Source organism: Sciurus vulgaris (assembly GCF_902686455.1).
Source record: "Sciurus vulgaris genome assembly, chromosome: 14".
NCBI classification, from domain to species: Eukaryota; Metazoa; Chordata; class Mammalia; order Rodentia; family Sciuridae; genus Sciurus; species Sciurus vulgaris.
Window position 1 is genome coordinate 1802820 of NC_136475.1, and position 16723 is coordinate 1819542.

The 16723-nt window shown below is 55.0% G+C and overlaps 2 protein-coding genes across 6 annotated transcripts in view; both read right to left on the reverse strand.

The window, feature by feature from the left end:
• Window positions 1–780: 780 nt before the first annotated feature.
• TGOLN2 (trans-golgi network protein 2) lies at window positions 781–8464 on the reverse strand. Its single transcript, XM_079110006.1, has 4 exons — window positions 7941–8464; window positions 6614–7779; window positions 5081–5164; window positions 781–3043 (listed from the first exon to the last, which is right to left on the reverse strand). Exons 1-4 carry the CDS (start codon window positions 7984–7986, stop codon window positions 3038–3040), a joined length of 1302 nt encoding a protein of 433 aa, XP_078966132.1. The 5' UTR covers window positions 7987–8464; the 3' UTR covers window positions 781–3037.
• Window positions 8465–10824: 2360 nt separating this feature from the next.
• Window positions 10825–16723, reverse strand: part of TCF7L1 (transcription factor 7 like 1) — a 109748-nt gene continuing 103849 nt past the window's right edge. For 3 of the 5 annotated variants that reach the window (XM_079110003.1, XM_079110001.1, XM_079110005.1), the window contains 7 exons: window positions 15922–16027; window positions 15727–15810; window positions 14747–14890; window positions 14117–14276; window positions 13940–14047; window positions 13202–13277; window positions 10825–12091 (listed from right to left, as the gene is read on the reverse strand). In XM_079110003.1, coding sequence (XP_078966129.1) covers window positions 11658–12091; window positions 13202–13277; window positions 13940–14047; window positions 14117–14276; window positions 14747–14890; window positions 15727–15810; window positions 15922–16027 — 1112 coding nt within the window. In that variant the 3' untranslated portion in view covers window positions 10825–11657. The remainder of the gene's footprint in view (window positions 12092–13201; window positions 13278–13939; window positions 14048–14116; window positions 14277–14746; window positions 14891–15726; window positions 15811–15921; window positions 16028–16723) is intronic. The other 2 variants (XM_079110004.1, XM_079110002.1) reach the window with 1 other exon arrangement.

Consider the following 16723-nt stretch of genomic DNA (forward strand, 5'->3'; position numbering starts at 1 on the left):
TAATTAAGTTACAAAGAACTGAAAATATAAAACAATGCTAAACCATGACAACCTAGTCATTGGGCAAACAAAGAGAAACAATTTCAACAGTTGATCATGTACTTAACCCGCTAGTTTATGAACTAAAGACGCCTATCGGAGCGTGAGGGGCTGGCTCTGCAGGCAGCCTGGAGTGCTGTGCAGCTCACAGCCGGGCCTGTCTCGGAGGGGTTTCTGAGTGGGAATGTTCAGGAAGCCCACATCTGACTTGGGAGCCAGCGGAGGGGAGTCTCGCCAAGTGTGCCACCAGGTGAAGCCTCAACATCTTGCCACTGATCCTACTCCAGCAAGGCAGTGCCTGGGGCGAGCTTCCTGCAAGGGCTTCAGGCTGTGTGTGCATGCCTGTTGCCCACATGCAGGATCACGTGACAGGAACCGGCATGGGAAAGACAGCAAGCATTACCACTGGGAATTCTGGAGGCAGAGCCCTATCACCCAGTGTTTCATTAAAAGCCATCACGGAAAAACATGTCAGTATGCGTAGCTACGCGACAGGTCTTTTCAAACTGTCCACGACTGCAGCCCCTTCCTCCTAACGCAGAGGCGCCTCTTGCAGCTCCACCCCACCCTCTGGCTTGAGATGCCTCAACAGCTTGCCCCCATTCACACAAACTCAGAAAATATGCTGCCAATATCCACCTGCAAAAAGACAGCCATCTTGAAAAGTGAACTTAAACCCCATAGTGTTCCTTGGTACCCTTGTCAGCTCAAACGGTGACACTGTGGACTCCATGGAGATAGCTGCTGCCAACCTTCTTCCTTCTCCAAACCAACCTTTCTTCCTGCTCTCCTCTTCAAAAGTCAACATGTCAAGGTCACTGCCACCAGCAGCCAGAAAGCTGTGCAAGCCCTCATCTGTCACAACCAGGTGTCAAGAAGAAAGAAAACATCTCTGGAAGAAGTAACTGAACTACCCAAGTCCCCAGGAATGTCACTGTGCTAGGCAAAAGCTACAGGGTTGAGGGCAGTCTTCCCAGATCAGAGATTAGGGTGGAATCAAGAAGCAACTGCACAGGGCAGGCAGTCAGACAAGGGAAACTTGGGTTGGGTCTTGATTGGGAGGTTTTGGAAAGGGAGAAAACCTTACGAAGTAACAAAGATGGGAAGCTGGGGGGGCGGGCACGCTAACAATAAAGGCACAGAGGCAGAGGTGGGAGCTTTGGCCTGTATGAGAGGTGGAGAAAGGAAGGTGTCACCACACAGAGTCCTCGATACCAGTCCACAACCTGATTCTCTAAGCCACGAGAAGTCCAGACAGAGCCTCAGACTGGGCCAGAATCCTGGGGAGATTGATGTTTCCAGGACTCTCTCTCTAAGATGGACAGAACCAACTGAGGTGGTTCATGGGGAGTCAGCAGAGGGAAGTTAAATGGGTGGGGGTGTGGACGGGGGAGCAAGGAGAATGGAAAGAACTCAGCTGGAGATTTAAAACCAGGTAACGAGAAAAACATAGGTTTGTGATGTGGAGTTCAGACGAATGGAAGAAAGGGCAGCGGAGAGGCCGTGTGATGGGGAGGAGAGTCAGCTTCAGTGACAACCTGGCCGTGCTCTTCAGCACACAGCATGACTGGTCAAGGGCAAGGACGGGTGGAGAAGACAGGGAGGCTGTCAGAGGCCTGGCTGAGGGTCCTCATCCCCACAGCAAGGACAAGGACAGCATTGGACGTGAAGAAAGGGCATGCCACCATGCCTGCCAGCAGCACTGACCTCGAGAACAGGACTGAGCTCTGAGGATGAGTACAGTGCATCCAGTGGCCCTAACAGGAGGACAGGGACTAATGTGGGTTTGTGAAAGTCACAGAGGATGGGTGGTAGGGAGAAGGATGCTCAGAGGAAGAAACGTGCAGACGGCACAAACCAGCCACGGGGAGAAGGAGGGGAGGGGGTCAGCAGGCAGCACCAGCCAGGGTCTCAGGAACCGAGGAGCCTGAGACTCCCCATGCTGGGCAAGGTGACACAGGACCTGTGCACAAGCAGCAACGTGGAAGGTACTGACTGACCTGCCACAGCATGGAGCCCACCATGCCTCTCTCCTCACACGGTCTTTGTGTGGCCCTGAGAGCTGAGATCTGACTCTCCTCAGGATCTGGACAACAGGGCAAGACTAGAGAAGATTAAAAACCCAAAGAACGCCATTCAGGATACTACCATGCTGCCCCAGGGGAGCCCTGGGTTCCTGACAGGGGAGCGGGGAAAACTTTACCAGCTGCCATTGGCATCTTAACAGAGATAAAAGTAACAAAAGTCAGAGTGGTTTTTTATAAATAGAAACCTATTTTGTCTAATTTGGGCAACAAGAGCAAAACAGGGTTGGTGGGAGACCTATTCCACAAAAGGTCTTTGAAAGAAGCGTAGACGAAACCCTCCTGCATTTCCGTGTGTGAAGCCTGGACTGCCCTTTTCAAAGAGCTCCAACCGAGTGTGACTGGATCAAAGGAATCCTGTTTCAATGATGATTACTACTCACGAAAAATGCTGGAAAGAGGCTTCACCTCCAGAAACCCCAGTCCCGCTTTGTGCTCAGTACGACCAAACACAAGGTGATCCACTGCCTCGAGTAATACGAAATGCCAGAAAACGTGGGGGCTTATGCTGGATGGGTCAGACTCTCAGGCAAAAGCACTTCTTCAGTCTGCTGTTTGGTTTGCTAAAGCCTTTGAAGAGAACCATGTGCCCTGCGCCCTCTGCGAGTCAGCATCTCGCCATCTTCTACATCTTTGTAGGGTTCATCCCTCCCAGAGGAGGCTTAGTAGAAAAGCCCTCCCCGTGCAGGCTTCCTAAGTCTGAGGGCAGAGCCACGGCCAGGGCCGTGGCCTGCAGGCCTGGCCACGTTCCCACAGGCGCCTCCACTCACACTCCGAGGAAAGGATGATGGAACGGGCAGCACAAGGGTCACAAGCACACGCCCCAAGCGTCTCCTAGGCCACGGTGCTTTCTCCTCATTTCTCTTGATTCAGAAACAGATCAGCAGGGAGGACAAGGGCGTGGCAGGCAGAAATCAGAGCTGAAAGAGAGCAACCCAGTCCACTGCTGAAGTTCACAGTCTTCTAGAGGAATGTCACATGGTTAAGATTTATAGGGGGCTGGGCTGGGGCTCAGTGGTAGCGTGCTTGCCTAGCACGCGTGGGGCCCTGGGTTCAATCGTCGGCACCACATAAAAATAAAATAAAGGTATTGTGTCCACCCACAACTAAAAAAAAAAAAAAAAATTAGAAAAAGATTTGTAGGGCTACTGTCATGTATAACTTATTAGAACAAATTAAAAAGAAAGATTTATAGGGGTGGCTTCACTTTGGGGAAAAAATTAAAAATTAACTAAGACAAATGGATCCAGCACCATACAAATAACAATTAATTAAAATAAGAGCACATCAAATGATACGTTTCTTTGGTAATGGGACTGAACCCAGGGGGGCTTACCCACTGAGCTACATCCCTAGTCCTTTTTTTTTATTTTTTTAGTTTTTAGTTTTAGGAGACAGCCATTAAGTTGCTGAAGCTCTTGCTAAGTTGATGAGGCTGTCCTTGGAACTTATGATCCTCCTGTCTTAGCCTCCTGAGTTGCTGGGATTATAGGTATGCAACACTGCACTGGGCTACGTTGATGAATTTTAAGTATTATTTTTATATACATTTTTAGTTTTTGATGGACCTTTATTTTTATTCATTTATTTATATGTGGTGCTGAGAATCGAATCCAGTGCCTCACACATGCTAAGCAGGTGCTTCACCACTGAGCCACAACCCCAGGTCAACACTGGTGAGTTTTAAAGTTGGTCTGAAATAAAACATGAACTAGGACACACTTGAGGAAGGGAATCTGGGAACCTTGGCTTCTGCTTACACTCTTCTGCATTGTTTTGATTTATTCATGTGTATTTTTGTGTTTGCTTCGGTACTAGGGATGGAACTAGGGTGTTCTACCACTGAGCTATATATCCCCAGCCTTTTTTAATTCTATTTTTTATTTTTCAGATAGGGCCTTGCTAAGTTGCTGAGGCTGGCCTCAATTTGGGCTCCTGCTGCCCCTGCCTCTGGTGTTGCTGGGCTGACAGGCATGCACCATGGTGCCCACCATATCTACATTTTTTCCAACCAGAAGAGTTACAATGAAGGAGGAAAAATTCTTATACCAAATATCAGGGAAAGCAGGAGGTCAGAGCTGAGGAAGCTGATCCAAGATGCCTGCTGGCAGAGACATTGTGAGTGGAATGATTTCTCTGTAGCTGGTACAAGGAGTACGAGTAAACTGTGCTCCCTGAAGGAAACACAGGAACACTGCGGAGCGGGGTCACGCCTCCTCCGCCACTGCCTCCATGCTGCTGAGGAGTGGGCAGGAAGGACACCTGCTGGCATCTGGCTAGCCAGCTACCTCTGGAACACTTGATCAGCTCTTAAACTTTGGGATGGAGGACTGCTCTCCCTGGCAGAGGTAGATGGCTGTGCTCAGGAGGGTCAGCGCACAGTGCTGAATGTGGGGCTGTGCCAGGGATCTGAAGGCCTATGTGGTTCTGGGCTCATTTGTTTTCAAGAAGTGTAGTCTAGTAGTCTAGTACTTGCCACCCAAAGTGTGGCTCCAGCAGCATTTGGTGTCCCTAAGAACCTCCCAGAAATGTACACAGTTAGGCTCCACCCCACACTAAGTGAATAGGTTTTGCTTTTTAACCACAATTCCCAAGGTGAGTCGCATGCCTGCTGCAAGTGTGAAGAGCTGCTATAGTGCACCAAGCTTAGGCCTGGACGTCTAGGGAGCTGCTTTGGTCCTCATGTCACCACAATCTTGGAGAGGAAATGTTTCTGCACAGGTTAGCTCTCTTCATCTGTCAAAGAAGCTGTGGCAGAGGACAGAAAGGCTTCTTCCTGCTCTGACTTTGTAGACAGTGCACAGTAATGTGGATGGTCTAGTTTGTGGTCTGGAAAGGTCGGGGGAATGGCAGTAGTATCCCCAGAATCAGCTGCCACTGCCAGTCAAACACAAATCAACTGCTGAGCCCCCTCAGGTGGCATGTCCCTTCCACAGACCTGGCTCCCTGTTCCTTACCTTAAGATTCAAACGCTGGTAGTCACTGGCCTTTGGCCGCCGAGTTACTTTGGATCTTTTTCCCTCCAAAGCAAAAGCAATAATCTGGGGAAAGCAAAGGAAAAGTGATTAACAGATGGCTCTGTAATGACATATTCCAGTCCCTGAAATCAGAGGCAGTCAGTTACCTGGTAGCACATTTGCTAATCACTGCACTATGCAAAGAGAAGCATACCCACAAAGTGGCCTATTTAAACTACAGTGATGTGAGGAGGGGTGGGGTGGTGTATGCTGGGATGGAGACCAGCCCAGGGCCTAGGGCATGCTAGGCAAGTGCTCTGTCAGGCTGGGAGTTCAGTAGTTGGAGAGTGCTTGCCCAGCATATAGCAAGAAACCCTGGGTTGGAGCTCTAGTGCCTCAAAACAAAACAAAAAACTTAAGTTTTAAGAAGGATGAGGCCTAATTACATCAGAATTCTTTAAACTGCTTAGTAGGAAATGACAAGATGGAATAAGATTGCTCTGAGCTCTAGCTTGTAGGACCTGCATGATTAAATCTTGGGTACTCAAAGACCTGTTCAGTCCTGCCCTGAAAGCTCTGGGATAGGTCATTCCTTTATTACTATTATTTCTTAAATTCTGAGACAAGGTCTACGTTGCCAGGATGGCCTGGAATCCTCCTGCCTCAGCCTCCCCTGTAACTGGGATTACAGGCGTGTGCTACCTTAATCAAATCTTTGTTTTCTCTATGAAGTCATTATCAGTAATTATTTCTCATCTACAAATATTCTCTTCCACCCACACTTTGCTTCTTCAACAATCACACTCTTAACTTTACTAACATAACACTCTCATTATGAAGACTCAAATGTAGAATAAGAAATGTATACTTTTACTAGTGGTTTTCTCTCATTCTTTAATGCCATAGACCTGATGGCCATCATGAACTTAATTCTCCAATTTTAACCAGGTTACTGACACTATCTTCTAAATTCTCAGGGTTCAACAGGAAAACACAATCACTTTGTTATTAGAGTGACTGCTGAGGGATATAGGTACCTTTCACGCTGGTGCTAATGAAGAAATAAAAGATGTGTTTATCTGTAATTTTCGGAATTTCTTCTAATTATCAGTGCAAAAGAGTCCTGGGCTCTAGCTATTGATACCAGAGTGTAGCTGAATCTGCTCTTGTATCTACCACAGATGGAAGACAGAATGGGAAAGAAACTAGAAATGATATATTGGCTCAGGCAAGGGAGAGGGAAGAGCTCTGCCTCACTTAGGTCTCCTGCGGCTGTGAAGCATCTAAAGTCAAGGTCATGGGAGGAGGTCCCACTTTAACTTATGTGATAAAATCTTGTCCTAACTTGGCACTGAATGCAGCAGGACTCGGGGGAAACAGGTCACGTGACTTACAAAACAAGAACAAGGAATCCTGCCAAGATCTGAGGAAAAGCTGCAGTTTGTCTTAAAATCCCCAGTGCTCACAGGCAGATAAGCCATGGAGACCTGTGGGTACACCAGCAACTCCCCTCCCAGGCAGCACCGGGCTTACCTTCCGCTTATTGTGGTAGGCAATATAGAGGACAGCCACCAGAATGGCCGCAGTGACCAGGTATGCAAAGAAGTGGCTGCTCTCTGCACTGGAACTTCCAGGATTGTCCTTATAAAGGTCATCCTTCTCACTATTCATGGAATCCAAAAGAGTCCCTTCACGGTTCTCACTGGAGGCAGGGCTGGACATCTTTTTCTCTTCTTCAGCTGGTGAGCCCTCTTCAGGCCCTGTGTCACCTTCTTCAGCCTCCTTGGGCTCTGCATCTTCAGCAGGTTCTGAAGACTCATCTCCCACCTGCTGGGGAGAAGAGAGGTCCGAGTCCACTGTCACTCTCTCCCCAGCTTTAGTTTTGGAAGTTTGCAGAGAGATGTGATCTTTTCCAGGCGGCTGGGTTTTATCAGTCTTGGGGGTCTCCTGGTTACCTGATGAGGGACTGGCGCCTCCATTCGGGGGGCCCTGCCCCTGTTCCGATCCGCTGGCTCCTCCATTCGGGGGGCCCTGCTCCTGTTCCGACCCGTTGGCAGCTCCTTTAGGAAAGCCCTGCCCCTGTTCCGACCCGCTGGCGTCTGCTTTCGGGGGGCCCTGCCCCTGTTCCGACCCGCTGGCGTCTCCTTTCGGGGGGCCCTGCCCCTGTTCCGACCCGCTGGCGTCTGTTTTCGGGGGGCCCTGCCCCTGTTCCGACCCGCTGGCGTCTGCTTTCGGGGGGCCCTGCCCCTGTTCCGACCCGCTGGCGTCTGCTTTCGGGGGGCCCTGCCCCTGTTCCGACCCGCTGGCGTCTGTTTTCGGGGGGCCCTGCCCCTGTTCCGACCCGCTGGCGTCTCCTTTCAGGGGGCCCTGCCCCTGTTCCGACCCGCTGGCGTCTGCTTTCGGGGGGCCCTGCCCCTGTTCCGACCCGCTGGCGTCTGTTTTAGGGGGGCCCTGCCCCTGTTCCGACCCGCTGGCGTCTCCTTTCCGGGGGCCCTGCCCCTGTTCCGACGCGCTGGCCCCGCCGGTGCTGGAAGGCCGGTCGGGAGGGGGCGGCTTCTGCGGCGAGGACGGCCGGCTCTCCGGGGGCCTGCCGGTCTCTCTCTCTGTAGAAGGCTGGCCTGGGGTGGCTCCCTTCTCCTGCACGGGGATCAGCCCATGCGAACTCGCGGCGTCCGACCCCGAGGCGAGCTGCGTGGGGCCTGAAAGAGAAAACCAGTGAGCCTAGCAGGCCGGGCGGGAGGCAGGGGCCCGGGGCCGCGAGACCGGGGCACGGCGAGCGGGGGAGAGGCGAGGCCCGCGGCCCCCGGCCGACATGCAGGTAGGGAGCCTGGGGCGAGGATGGGATGGGCAGGGGTCTCACCCGCCGCGGCGACACTCAGCAGGAGACACGCAACCAGGAACCGCATCCTGCACGGACTGCGCTTCCGTTTTCTACAGCTCTCGCGAGAGCTGCGCGCCGAGCTCCGAACTCGTAGCCCCGCCTCTTCCTGCGCGCACCTCCCTGCGTCGCGCGGCCCCGCCCCTTCCGCGCGGCCCCTTGGCCCCGCCCCACCCTGGTCCCGCTCGGCCCCTCGTGGCTGGCGCTGGCCCGGCCTGGGCTCCGAGTTCTTGTCTCGCCGTTCGGGGCTGCACACGTGCCGTTGCCTGCTCTTCCCTCCGCGGCAGCCGCAGCAGAGCGGCGCCGGCCGTGGTCCGGGGGCTCGAGGCCGCCGGCCGCCGCCACTCGCAGCTGCCTGGGCGACCGAGGCCTCCCAGCGTCTTTGCTGAGAAGCGCATCCTTTCCCGATCGGAAAAGATGTAGAAAAGAGCCTCCCTCCTTCCCTTCTGCCGTAGTGGTTCCTGGCGTTTTGAGTGTTTTCTGCTCTACAAACATTTAATGTTTTTGATTAGGTAACAAAAACATGGCTCAAAATCAAAGCAAAAAGGGCTCAAAAATCAAAGCAGCAGGATTCTCAAAGAAATATACATTAGAAAATTCTGGCTCTCTACTCATCTATCGGTTACCATGTAGTTGTTTTCTTTCTTATTTGGTGTTTTCTCTGACTTTTTTCTAGGCATGTCCATTTCCTCCCCAAGTTGGAGTCATCGAGTAAATAGTTTTGTATTCCTTTGTATACAGGTACCGTGATGTTTAAACATTGTGTGCCTTGAAATCAACACAGTGAACGTTTGGGAACGTTTTATGAACATTTGCCAGGCTAGGTGCTTTGAGACAGTGACTTAAAAAATGATAGGTTTGGGCTAGGGATCTAGCTCAGTGATCAAGCCTTTCCTAGTATTGCAAAAGCACTGATTTGATCCCCAGCACTGCTAAAAATAGCTTTTAGGGGACCTTGATGTCACCCAGTTACTCAGAAGGGTGAGGCAGGAGGATGGCTTGAGCCTAGGAGTTGGGCAAGATAGTGAGACCCTATCTCAATAATAAATTATTAAATAAGAGTGACAGGTTTTAACTTCATGGAGTGTGTGACCTAGTAGGCCACATGAATAAACAAATTTGTGTGCGTGCATTCCAAGACTGCCAGGAAGGAAAGAATGGGAAGTAGGGATCCATTAAGGAGGGGAATCTTGGAGCCCAGGGTTGCAGGTTGTAGATAGGTCCCAGGTGAGGCTGAAGGGAAGACAGGTGTTACAGCACATGCAATGGCCTGTAGGCGGGTGGGAACCTGGGATTTTGTGGAAGTCTGAAGACCAGGCTTGTCAAAGAGCAGCAAGGGGGAACGACAGGGAATGAGGCTGGGCACCCTCAAACATGTACGCGTGTGTGCCCACAGGCAGTGAAGTTCGCGGTTTAGTGGCCTCGCACCTGTTTGGAGTGTTTTACTTCCTCCTCCTAGAGGTAGGGCCTAGTCATCCTGCACAGCTCCTCGTTCTCCACCTCACCGCAGGTCCTCAATGAGGCCCATCCTGAAATCTGCCCTACGCAGCAGCTTCCTGGCAAACATTTCCCTGTAGAAGTTCAGGTAATAGGGGCAGTTCAACAGATCTGCGTCTGATTGGCCAGTCTGCTTGGGCGTAACAGCCATCAGGGTGAGAGTTCACAGCACAGTGGTGTGACCCAGAAGGGCAGCTTAGCCACTGCCCCTGACCCACACCATGCTCGCGCTGCCCAGGCACCTCAGAGCCGCCTCAGTTGGTGTGACTGCCCAGCTCCGAGCTTGTTCCTGCTCTCAGCCCCACTGCCAGAACTGGCTGGGGAGACCCAAGGCCCCCTGCCAGAACTGGCTGGGGAGACCCATGTAGGCAACACGCTGGGCCCCAGGGAGCCCTTCGCCCGCGGTCCTTCAACTTCTCTCTTGCTCCTGGCCCAGGTTGAGCCAAGGGTCCCAATGGCTGGCCTTTTCCTGTGGGCCCTGCTGCCCTCTTCTCTGATCCATGAAGCACACACTGCTTCTAGCACTGTCTTGTCTGCTGCTCCGTCATTCCCGACCTAATTCCTTTTAGGGTCGGGCTGTCCTGGAGATTGGCTGTTGTGGAGACGGGCACAGGCCAGAACGGAGCCACAAGGGCATCTGCCAGTATAAACCCAGTTCCCATGAGAGGGCCTCTTGGTCACTGATGGGCACTTAGGCATCAGACTACCTGCAGGGCAAAGTATGCTGTGAAAGACATGCTGCCCACACCCATGACCCTGCCCCGGGAGCCCCCTCAGCACAGGGCCAGTTCACAGTAGCTCTTCCGAGAGACACCACAGGACAAATTAGCCCACAGCGTGACATGAGGATGACTTTTAAAGGGTATAGGGCTTCTTTTTGGGGTGATTAAAATGTTCTAAAATATTCCACACTGAACATACTAAAAACCATCAAAATTGTCTTTTTTTTTTTTTTTCCCTTGTGACGCTGGGGCTTGAACCCGGGGCCTCTGTGTGCTAGGCAAGTGCTCGGCCCTGAGTCACACCCCAGCCCTGTTTGCTATTTTAAATTGGCAAATTGTAACTTTAGATAAATGAATCAGGTCTCAATAAAGCTGTTCCCCAAAATATTAACCTCAGCGCCAGCTGCCGTGGGAAGCCCGTAAAGGGTGCCCTGCACAGTGAGCCAAGACGGGCCAGAGCAGAGGCAGAGACCTCCAGCTGGCAGGCTGGCCGTGGAGGTGGCCATGGTCCGCACTGCAGCACTGCCTGGCCCAGGTGCATCTGGGACTGCGGGCGGGTTGGTGTTCCCATCCTGCTGGGCCTGCTTCAGGTGGACATGGTGTAGTTTGACTGGGGCTCTGTTCCACAGGAAGGAACGTTCAGAAGGTCTTGCAACTGCAATTTTATTTTCTTTTGTGAAAATAAACAATTGGGAGTTTAAATTTCTCCAAAAACCATAAAAACAAAACGAAATACACACAGAAAAAGCACGTGAGGTGATGGGGAGGGCAGAGGGTCTTCCGACGTTGGCAGATTGTGCTGGCGAAGGCCCAGGTGACAGCAGCTGGGCAGGAGAGACATGGACCTCTTCCCTGGGGAAGTGGCAGGCACCCAGAGTCCCTCTCAGTGCAGGGGTGGGGACGTCTCAGAGGAGCTCTCTCCCCTTGGCTGGGGGGCTGTAGGGTTCTCAGTGCCCAGAGCCCGGGCGGGAGCGGGGTGCTGGTGGAAACAGATCAGGCCAAGGTGTCTTCGAAGGGAGTCCCAGCCTTCCTGGAGGACAGAGGAGAGCCACCCCCAGGGCTGAGCTTGTGAGGAGAACTGGAGCCGGGCATCAGGAGGGGCAGGACGTCCCGATGGAGGCTCTGGGCCAGCCCTCTGGGCAGTGGTGACCATGGGGGGGCACACAGAGGTGAGGAGAGCGTGGGCAGCCAGGAGCAGGAAGGGGCAGCGACGGGGCAGCTCCTGCCCAGCGCACCCACCGCAGCACAGGAGAGCAACGCTACTAACGAGTTCTTTCTTGTGAAGATTTTTTTGTTGTTTTGTTTTGTTTTGTTTTGTTTTTTAAAAAAAGCCTGAAGTTCAGCTACGGTCACATCTACAGACGTAAAGTGCTGTTGGTACCAGTCACTCTACTGAACAGTCCAAGTGGTCAAATATTGACCAATAAAGTTTCCTTTTTTTCCTTCTGAATTGTTTCTCCTTGATGAGTCACAGGGCAGCTTAGTGGGCGGACTTGGTGACCAAGGAAAGAGGCTGGGCCTGTAGCACAGGGAGGGCCTGGTGGACGTGCAGTGTGGCAGGGAAGGATGGGGGAGAGGTCAGCAGAGCTGCAGGCATGGACCCCAGGGGCAGGGGCCGGGACAGGAGGGGCGGCTGGCTGCCCATCTGGCTAGAGGAGCTGGCCGCGGCCTTGGCAGAAAGGAAGGCTGCTGAATGGAGAGCCAGCTGGGCTCGGGTCTCAGGCTTGGTGGTGAGGGAGAGGGGCTGGGCCTGTTCCGAGTGGGTGGCCGCAGGGGCGGCTGGTGAGGCCAAGGCAGCGGACGGGGTGGCAGGGGAGTCCAGCATGCTGCCATGGGAAGAGGCAGGACTGTCACAGGGCTTCTCGGGAGGCAGGTACTGGACACATGGCTTCTTGCTCTTGGAGGCCAGAGCGCCTAGGGGCAAAGGTGAGAGCGTGAGCAGCAGTACCAGGTGGGCAGAGCGGGGCCCTTGGTGTGCCCAGCTCCGTGTCCGTGCCCTGCACCACCGGCGACAGGAAATACTATGCCAAGTACTGCACCGCACCCAGCACCAGATGCCTCTCCTCTGCCCTGCCCGAGCAGGTGGCATGTTGCCACCATACACAGGCAGTCGCCTTGCTGGATGTCGCACGTCACCTAGAGATGACATAAAGCATACGGGAGGGTGGGGGCCGTTTTACACCAGGTGTGCCAGTGTCCGCTTCCTAAGGGACCTGGTGTCTGCAGAGCAGAGGGGGCAGGCGGGTCTCAGAACCGAGTGCCACGGACACTGCAGGACACCTGTACTTTGGAAACAGGATGCTTGTGGTGAGAAACTGCCGCCACAGCCCAGGCCTTCCAGAGCTGACAGGCCCAGCGAGACCTGGAGGGGACAGCTCTCAGGTGCTGCCCTGCCTCCTTCCTCTGACTTCCCGGAGGTCTCGCCACTTGATTTGGCTAAGTCCTCTGGTTATGGCGCCGTTGGAGGTGGTGCATGAATCTTAGAGACCAGGGGAAGGCCCAGCAGGAGGGGCAAGGGGAGCAGAGCCCTGCAGGTGGTGACCGCCGATGCAGGCTGTGCCAGCAGCGGCACCAGGGGGTGTGGCTGAACACCCATCCCAGAGGGGCCCCCTGTGTGCCAGGTGAGATTCTGGGCTGAAAATTACTAAGCGGCTTTTAAACCAGGCCCTTTCTTCTGGGGGTCAGCCAGAGGAATGTGGGGAGCCCTGACCCACTGGGTCCACTGACGGGCAGCATGCAGTCTGTGCCAGGCTGCTTCCGGAGGGTGCTGCCAGGATGATTGCACCATGTCCACCTTTGCCTTCTGCACTGACCCTAGAACCTAGCCCCAAGAAGCCACTCAGCCCAACTGAGACGTGCTGGCGGGACTCTCTGCAGGTCAGCTCCACCTGCAGTTTGCTAAGATCCTCAGCTGGTCACCTGTGAACAAGTGACCGTAGCCCCACCCAAGTGCACCAGAGGCAGCTAGGGGCAGAGGCCACACGGAGCCCTTTGGAAGGGACAGAGAGGAGGCCGAGGACCCACCGTCAGCCTCCTGCACTTGCTGCTGCGTCTGTGCCTGCGACAGCTGCTTTTCTCGCTTCCTCTTCTTTTTCTTACCCTGAAAAATACAGCAGAGGAAGAGCTAAGCCAGGGCAGAACGGGAGTGGCAGCAGCCTGGCAGGGGCCCAGGGCAGGGATGCCCACTGAGGCCGGGAGCCGGCCTGCCTTCCCACTCAGATGCTGCCTCCCCTGACCCGGGCACCATCCTTGGAAGGCCTGGACCCACGCTCCTCCAGGCTGGTTCCCCATCTCTGTCTCTAGAATAGTGGTCCTTGATCTCTCTGAAGGGTCCCACTGACACTGCTCTGAATCCTCTTGTCATAGAGGAAGCAGAAGGGACACACGTATGAACTGTCCAGTGCAGGGAACTTGCAGACCCCCCGAGGCCCACGCACCGGTCTCTGCGACCCTGTCCAGTGCAGGGAGCTTACAGACCTCCCCAAGGCCCAGGCACCGGTCTCCGTGACCTGGACAGGAGCCCGTGGCTCAGGAACCTTTGGATCATAGGCGGAGTCCAGTTCAAAAGGGAAGGGCACCCACCTAAGTTTGTCCTCAGGCTACCTCCTGGGCCTCCTGAGAATTAAAACAGCTTTCTTCTTTTTAGAGATGTGTGACCCTCCCCCTTGTCTAAGAGTCCTCAATATACAAAGTCACATTTTTCTCTCTGCCCCTGTAGATGAGCTCCTGGGCGCTGGGCGTCCCCTGCCTGGGGGCACTCACGTAGTTGTCCCGAGCCGACCAGGTCGGGTAGAGCTGGGAGTGCAGCTGCCGCTCTTTCCGGGCCAGCTCGTAGTACTTGGCCTGTTCTTCTCGAGACAGGTTGTGCCACTGGGGAGAGAGGGCCAGAGGTGTGACCGGGCCGTGCGGGCAGGCGCGGGCGCAGCAGGCGGGCCTCACCTTTCTGCCCAGGATCTGGTTGATGGCTGCGCTCTCCTTCAGAGTGCACTCGGCCACGACCTTGGCCCTCATCTCCTTCATGTACAGCATGAAGGCGTTCAGAGGCTTCTTCACGTGGGGCTTCTTCTCCTCCTCCTTCTTCACGGAGACGGGGGATTTCCTGGGGGACAGGCGGCTGCAGGTCAGCACGTGCGCCGGCCACCCATGCTGCTCCCAGGCGCCCCCCGTGCCTCTTCCTCCTGCAGTTCCCAACCTCAGGACGACCCCACAGCCGAGTTCTCTGCAGAGTCACCCGGTCATCTCCTGACCAAGGGGCAGAGGGCGGGCGAGCCGAGCCACCCCTCCGCCAGGACCAGGAAGGTAGGGGCCTTGGCTCTCAGCTCTGCCACGGCCGCCAAGAGTCCTTGAGCGACCTTTCTGCTCTCCGGGCCTCACAAGCGTGGGCACTGCAGGGCGGGGAAGGGGAGCTGGAAGCTAGCCGGGCCCTCTCTCAGCCTCTAGGGCCTGCCCGCACCCCTGTCCTGTCTGCAAGGAGGGAAACAAAGACGACAAAGGGCCGTCCCAAGGGAGGCGCGGGGCTGGCGGTTGGGGGAGCCAACCGCACTCCCCTCCCAGGCGGCCCTGACTCACGCGCTGGCCGCGGGGCTCAGGCTGGGTGCTGCTGGCTCCTGCTTCACGATGGGGGACACGATGGCCGGGTGGGGGATTCCTGAGGTGGGCAGGCCGGGATGGGCGGGGGCCACCACGTGAGGGGAGAACCGGCTGGAGACCAGGCTGGGCACCGGGAGAAGCGAAGAGGAACAGATTGAGCGAGCCGACCGGCCGGCCCATGGCTGCTGCCCAGGCCCGAGGCACCAGCGGCCTCTGCTGGGCAGAGATGGAGAGTGAAAGGTCGTCTTCTGGAAAACCAGGTCTGGGAGCACATAATGACACTCCTCCGCCCCAACACAAAGGTCACCCAACTCTGGTGCCGGACACAGGTGGACTGAAAAACACTGAAGTTGCTGGGTGTGGTGGCGCAGGCCTGTCAACCCAGACTCAGGAGGCTCAGGCGGGAGGATCAAGAATTCACAGCCAGCCTCAGCAACTTTGGGAGGCCCTAAGCAACTTAGTGAAACACTGTCTCAAAAAAAAAAAAAAAAAAAAAAAGAAAAGGAAAGGACTGGGACGTGGCTGCGTGGTAAAGACCCCTGGGTTCAATCCCTGGTATCGAAAACAAAAACAAAAAGCAGAACTTGCTTGGGGTCAGAGGCCAGGGTGCAGGAAGAGCAGGCTCCTGCAGGGGTTGTACTCCCTCCGCCATTGGAGGACTCATCACCAGGTGGGATGATCAGCGGGACAGAAACTGCCTTTAACGGCCTCTCCTACAACATCTCAAGAAGAATTAAATTCCAGCCCGTGGCCTCGTGTGTGTGCCATACTCTCAATGCTTCTGGGCTGCAATGCTGGGAGGGAGGCAGGGGGAGAGGGCCGGGCTCAGTGAGGGCAGGGAGCATAAACCTGTGGTCTCCATCTTCCTGGTGTTGGGGAGGGGGCTCGGGGCGGGAGCTGACAAGGCACAGATGTCTCCTGCGCGAGGCTGTGAGCTCGAGGCCCAGCCCAGGACTCACCTGGACACGGAGGCGTTCACGGCGAGGGCAGGGTATGGGTGCCGGAAGCCACCAGGAGGAAGGGAGTACACGGGCTGTCCTTGCCTGCAGGGGCCAGGAACAAGGACGTCTGCGCAGATCTTGGTAAAGTTCATGGGGGAGAGGGGCTGGGGGAGGACGGGCGGGAGCGAGGCAGGAAGGCCACAGGTTCCTTACTGTGGGACAAGCCAGCCGAGAGGATGGGGGATCTGTCCGACAGCTCCAGGAGACAGCGGGTAGTAGGGCGACAGCTCAGGTGGGTGAGGGGGCCGGGGGATTCCTGCTTCAGAGAGCTTGGGTTAGACCGTTGCCTCACCCACCCGCAACGTAAAAGGCACCACAGACCCTCCCCAGCTGGAGGGTGCCCCTGCCCCCATGGCTCTCTTCCACCCCTGGGGCCCGGGCCAGCCTGTCAAGGACCCCAGGGAGGTGGGACTAACTCATCTGCTCTCCATCTGCCTGGGCCTGTCTCTGGCAGCAGTCGCTCTGGCCACTGGACAGATACCACCAGCATCTTTAAGAGCATCAGGCACTCCTGACAGAGACCTGGTGTCCGGAGTCATCGGTTAACTGACTTTAGAAAATCTGCCTCATTTCCAGAGAAACAAACTCTGGACTTTATCGTTTGGGTCTGTGGTACTGGGGCTGGAACTCGAGGCCTGGCTTGAGTGAGGTAGCCCACCCTGGCCCCCAAACTCTGTTCCACATTTGCCCTCATTATCTGCAACTCTTGGAGCTATTGTTTCTCCCAAGGTGGCTCCAGACCTGCTGCGTGCTGTGACGGTTCTGCAGGACTGTCGTGGAGACCGTGGCTCCACGGGTGGACAGGCAGGTGCACAATGACTCCTGCCTGCACTACACCTGTACTGGTACCGAGGTCTCTCCCTGAAAGCAGCCAGTCTAGGGCACAGGTTCTGGTTCAGGGAGGCAGAGCCTGCAGCTGGCTGGACTTTGACAGAGCCAACTGGATGTTCACTGT